The sequence below is a fragment of the Microtus ochrogaster genome, chromosome 8 (assembly GCF_000317375.1).
Source record: "Microtus ochrogaster isolate Prairie Vole_2 chromosome 8, MicOch1.0, whole genome shotgun sequence".
In the NCBI taxonomy this organism is placed as follows: domain Eukaryota; kingdom Metazoa; phylum Chordata; class Mammalia; order Rodentia; family Cricetidae; genus Microtus; species Microtus ochrogaster.
Genome location: NC_022015.1, coordinates 27,761,796 through 27,767,201, shown reverse-complemented (window position 1 = coordinate 27,767,201; position 5,406 = coordinate 27,761,796). Strand labels below are relative to the sequence as shown.

Genomic DNA, 5,406 nt, shown 5'->3' with positions numbered 1-5,406 from the left:
CAGGCAGTGTTTAAAAGAATACAGTTTCCGTGTAATTATTTCGGGGCATAAGCTAAGCTAGCCATGTGGGCGGCCGGGTGCCGGGGGACGCAGCCCCGCCGCTCTTATTTCAACACACAGCAGGTTGATGGATGGCATCCTCTCCAGCCACAGTGTTCAGTGGTGAGGAAAGAAGAGCAGTAAGCTCAGGCTGGGCACAAGTTTATGGGAAGCCTGTCCTCTGAGGAGGTGAAGGGTACCATCAGCATCCTATTGGCAGATGGAGGCACAGTTCAGGTAAGAAGGGAGGGGAAAGCACTGTTGTTGGCTGGTTTTGCTCTTACTATTTAAGATCTTCTCGGGGTCTGCCACCCGGCTCCTAAATAAATCACACATGGAGGCTTATTCTTAGTTATGAACACCTGGCCTTAGCTTGTTTCTTGCTAACTTTTCTGAACTTATGTTATCCTGTCTGCCTTTTGTCTCTGGGCTTTTTTCTTTTCTTACTTTTTGGCTGGGTGATTAAGTGGTTGACCCCCGATGTCCTCCTCTCCTTGTTCTCTTGTTGCTCGTCCTCTTTCTCAGTTCTCCTCCTATTTACACTCTCTGCCTGCCAGCCCTACCTATCCTTGCTCCTGCCTCACTATTGGCTGTTCAGCTCTTAAATAGACCATCAGGTGTTTTAGACAGGCAAAGAATACGCACACTCAACAGTGAAAAACTCTTCACAGTGGAGCTGACATATAAGGCAAGGAAGGGCCACCAAAGCAGTTGTCTCCAAAGAGCTGTAAGTATCTGGCCCTCTAACCTGGTGGAGGCAAGTGGTTTCTGTTTCATTTTTTTTCTTTGAACGTTTGATCATCGTGCCTCCACCTCCCAAGTGGTCGGATTACAGGAACATGTTCCCATACCCGGTTTCATGCAGCAATGCTAGGGTCTGGGGATCAAGCCCAGTGCTTAGTACATGGTGGGTGAGCATGCTCCCAGCTGAGCTACATCCACATGGTGCAGGAGAATTGTCTGTATTCTGTCAATTATGTTTTAAATAGATGCTGTTTGGCCAGGCAGGAAATAAAGGTGGGTCAACCAGACAGGAAGAAGAGGCGGGGCAATGAGAACAGGAGAATGCGAGGAAAGAGGAAGCCCATTCCTCCCATTCCTGCCCAGACCACTGAGAAGCAGGATGTGACCTGCCTGGCTGAAAAAGGTACTGAGCCATGTGGCTAACATAGACTAGAATAATGGGCTAGCATAAGTTATAAGAGCTAATATGAAGCCTGAGCTAATGGGCCAATCAGTTTCTAATCTTATGGAGACCTCTGTGTGATTTTCTTTGGGGCTTGCTGGTGTGGGGTACCAGGCGGGACAGATACCCCAACAAACCGGCCCTCATTTTACATCTACAGCCTGCTAAGAGGCTCCCCTACACAACCCAACTTGGCTTATACACGCCAATGCTATGTATTCTGGTATTTGCATCCCATGGGCTTTGGGAATAACTTTCACAATCATCAGTGCCCATATGTGAAGTGCATCAAAATGGGTTGCTCTTTCATAGATCACCTTGCCCTGGAATTTGTCCCTGTGTAAAATGTTAACTGTGGCTTTGCTGTGACTTCTTAGGGGTTAGAGTCTCTCAAATAGAAAATCTTTCCTATGGAGATGTCAGGATCGATGTCACAGATTAGAACAAACACACACATATACACACATGCACACACACACACACTCACATATCTACAGAATCTCCAAGAGAGGATGTATAGCCAGGTCTCGAACTGTTGATTCAAGAGTATTTGATTCGGTGACTAGAGAATCTGGTGAAGTACTCTGTATAAGATGGGTCACAGGCTGCGCAGCCTGGACATTAACTGCTCTCCCCATGATCGCCGTAGGACTTCAGCTTCTGTGCTTCTGTGCACAGTGAAGCAGAGAGCAGGGCAGATGTCATTCTCCACACTTGGTGTTACCTATCTTATGCTCAGAGGTCTCCATGGCACTAGTGGCTCACCGACAGGAGCATGCAGGGACTTCTCCCTCTTTGCTCATTTTCCTCAAAACAAAAGCCCATGTCTAAGATACAGAAGACACTCATTGCTTCCACCCACGACAGCTCATCACATGGCTGGGCCAGTAGGGAGTCTCCAGTGAGCAGGAGAAGGCTGATGCTGCTTGGTCAGTCCGCAACTCTGGGGACCACACATTTACACATCTTCATTGCTTAGTCAGTCTGCAACTCTGGGGACCACGAATTATGACCACTTCCTTGCCACACGAAAAACAACATGGCTCCAAAGAGTCTTGGTGTCTCTAGAATTGCTGTGTTGATGGAGCTATGGGCCACAAGGATTCCTTTAGTTCTGGGGAAACTGAGACTTCCTCCAAGCCAGGGATGGAGGGAAGAGGTATCTCTGATGGGGTAGCAAGAAGAGGGAGGAATACAAGGATGACTTGAAAACTATGACTGACCTATCGATTATAAACCCATCACAAAAATTAATACATAAGTGTATTTTATGCTCTCCCAACACACCAGTGGACCCTGAAAGGGAACGCTGAGATACAACTACAGGGAACCAATCACATCTGAGCTTTGTTAGAGAAGTTACCACCCAGAATATGAATGCATCCTGCGCTTCATGGGAGATCTTGGCTACAGCAGGATCTGACTTGAGAAGCATAGCATTTCCTCAGTGGAATCTTGCCAGAGGTCTGAGAATCTCATAACATGAGGAACTCAAAGGCAACATTATCCTTACTGTTACAGGATGAGCAGAACCCAGGAAAGTTCCAGGGAAGGCCCCATTGCCATGAATTTCTCCACAGGGTGGACAAAAAGGCAAAGCTAGGCAGGTGTGGTAATCCAAACCTGTTCTCCCAGTGCCCAGGGAGCTGCGGGCAGGAGGCTCAGGAGTACAAGGCTGTATTTAGCTACATTGACTACATCGACTACCCTGATGAAAATAAAACAAAAGACAAAGAAAAAGTCAAAGCCATAGGGAAACTATAAGCTAAAGCCACAAGGAGAAACATGGACCTATCAGAAAGGCTACAAGAAACCCATTTACAACCAAACTGACCTCTGTCAACCAACAACCTTAATCTACAAACACCACTGAATTCTTTTTGTCTTAGATTTTATCAATCGCAGCTAAGGGCAGCCCTGGGCTCTGCCCCTCCAGGGACGTAGCCTGATCTAGGAACAGAGCCTCACGCTGGCATAAGAACACCTCCATGATCTCCATGGCCATATCACCATAGACCCATGGCCACTACAGACACGGCAGAACGTGTAAGCACAGACACCTCAGTAGGCGGTCACACCACCGGTGCCACCAGATATGACGTGGAGGCAGGACGTGGGCTAAACTTACTTGTTCTGCATTGTGTTCATTATCACCCAGTCGAAGGGGTAGACGTTCTTCCCAATGAGGTTCTTAAACATGATGAATGTCTCCATCAGAAAATCCTGCAACGAGACAGCACGGCAGTGAGGCAGCCCACCCAGGAGGAGGGCGAACACTCTTCTCAATGATGAGATTATAAAAGACCCCATTATTTTTAGCTGAAGGAAAACATTCTAGAAGCAAATGAAGATGTATTTCACTGGGGCTGTGTACCGCCTCTGTCTTTCTGTTTACCTGGGCACCTTCTGCTTGAGATGGCTTTTTCGAGGATAGATGTTGAAACAGTCCCCGGGAATGTCTCTCTGGCAGTTAAGAAAAGATCCCCAAGGGTTATAAATATACATTTGTGCCTTTACTGCTTACGGGAAAAACATGGGTTTTACAAACCTATCATGCAGGCTGCAGCATTCTCTCATGTTTATCCTAAATCCATTTATCACTATCAAAACCCCCAGAGATTGGATACTGTGATCCCTACCCTTTCACTTTGTAATTTAAAGCTTGCCTTGACCCTCTGCACACACTCAGCATGCAGCTGACCCTCTGAGTAAGGAGCCCTTTTGCCCAATAGCTCCATAGTTAACTACTCAGGGACACCACAGGAAGCTCATAGTCTTTGTGTGGCTCTCCCAGAACAACATAGGGCAAGATTCAAGGGGTTCCCCACTGCTCTGAGCCACTCACATGTCCACACGGAAGCCCCTGGCCACAGCAAGCTGGTAAGCATGTATCAGCTCCCCCGTGCTGGTTGGAATGAACAGAAGTTCCTATTTGTGAGGGCAAGGTAATTTTGCTCTGTGCTATTATCCTGAACCCTGACATGGTTTGTTGGGAAGTCCTTATGCGTACTCAGGACCCAGGGTTAAAGGGAGACAGATGACAGAGAGTTAGTTTAGAAAAGGGATGCCATAGCTAGAGTTGGTCAAATAAGTGGGCCTTCCTTATTGTGTAACTTATTGAATCATAATGAAGTTTTGGCTATGAAGGCCAAGGGAGAGAATGGTTTTTAAGCAGCCAACAAAGCGATTCCCCAGTGGGGAATTCTCAAACCACACCACTTGCAAAGAACCTGATGGTAACCATCAGGTGATGGGCAAAGTTCATGTTCTTTGGGGACCAGTTTCATTTTGCTGCTGTGAGGAAACACTCTGACCAGAAGAAATTTAGAGGAGGAATAGGTTTATTTCAACACAACTTAATTATTCTACTGCTTAGCTTACCATTTTGTCAAGAGTTTGAAAGTTTGGATGGCCAGACCGTATACTTTGTGAGCTACATCTCTGCTTACACAGAAAATTGCTGGCTTTCCTGCCCATCCCTCTTCTACGCCTAACAACTGAGATACAGGGATGGATTCACACCCTTAAGAGAAAAGCCATCTTCCCTCAGTGCCTTTTCTTCCTTTCAATGACTCACAAGCCAGCCCTTAATTAGTATTGCTTAGCTGATACACGATGGAATTTGGCTAATCGAACAAAACGCAGTCTGAAGTGGGAGATGACCTCTTGCAAGGTTTACGTGTAGGGCTGAGGAACTCAGTAGTCCGGATGGTCCAAGGGACCAACTGGTCCAGAATAGCTGATGAGGCTTCACAAAGGTTCCACCAAAGCCTCGGGCTCAGGAGGAGCATTGAAAGAATGCTTCAACACGCAGTCATCATTCATTTCCTTTGCAATTTTGTGTCTGATTATTCATAGGGTACCCAAGACAGCAAGCGGTCAGCTCTGACAAAAGCTGCAGGTATTTTCTGGAGGCAAACAAATGCTTCTCTCTATCTCTAAGCATGTTAATTTGATGAAAAAGTCACTCTCACCTTCAGGTGGAGGGCTCACCTAGTAAGACCTGATGCTGTTCCCACAGAGGATCCAAATTCAGTTCCCAGCACCTATGTTGGGCAGCTCGCAACTGCCTGTAACTCCAGCTTCAGGAGATTCAGTGCCCTCTTACGGCCTCTGTGGGCACTCTTCTCACACGTTCTTTTTAACACACACACACACACACACACACACACACACACACA

At 46.8% G+C, this 5,406-nt stretch overlaps 1 protein-coding gene across 2 annotated transcripts in view; it reads right to left on the bottom strand.

The window, feature by feature from the left end:
- Positions 1–5,406, bottom strand: part of Dock1 (dedicator of cytokinesis 1) — a 503,376-nt gene that overhangs the window by 177,903 nt on the left and 320,067 nt on the right. For both annotated transcript variants that reach the window (XM_013347890.2, XM_005351416.3), the window contains exon 29: positions 3,354–3,448. In XM_013347890.2, the coding sequence (XP_013203344.1) occupies positions 3,354–3,448 (95 nt within the window). The remainder of the gene's footprint in view (positions 1–3,353; positions 3,449–5,406) is intronic.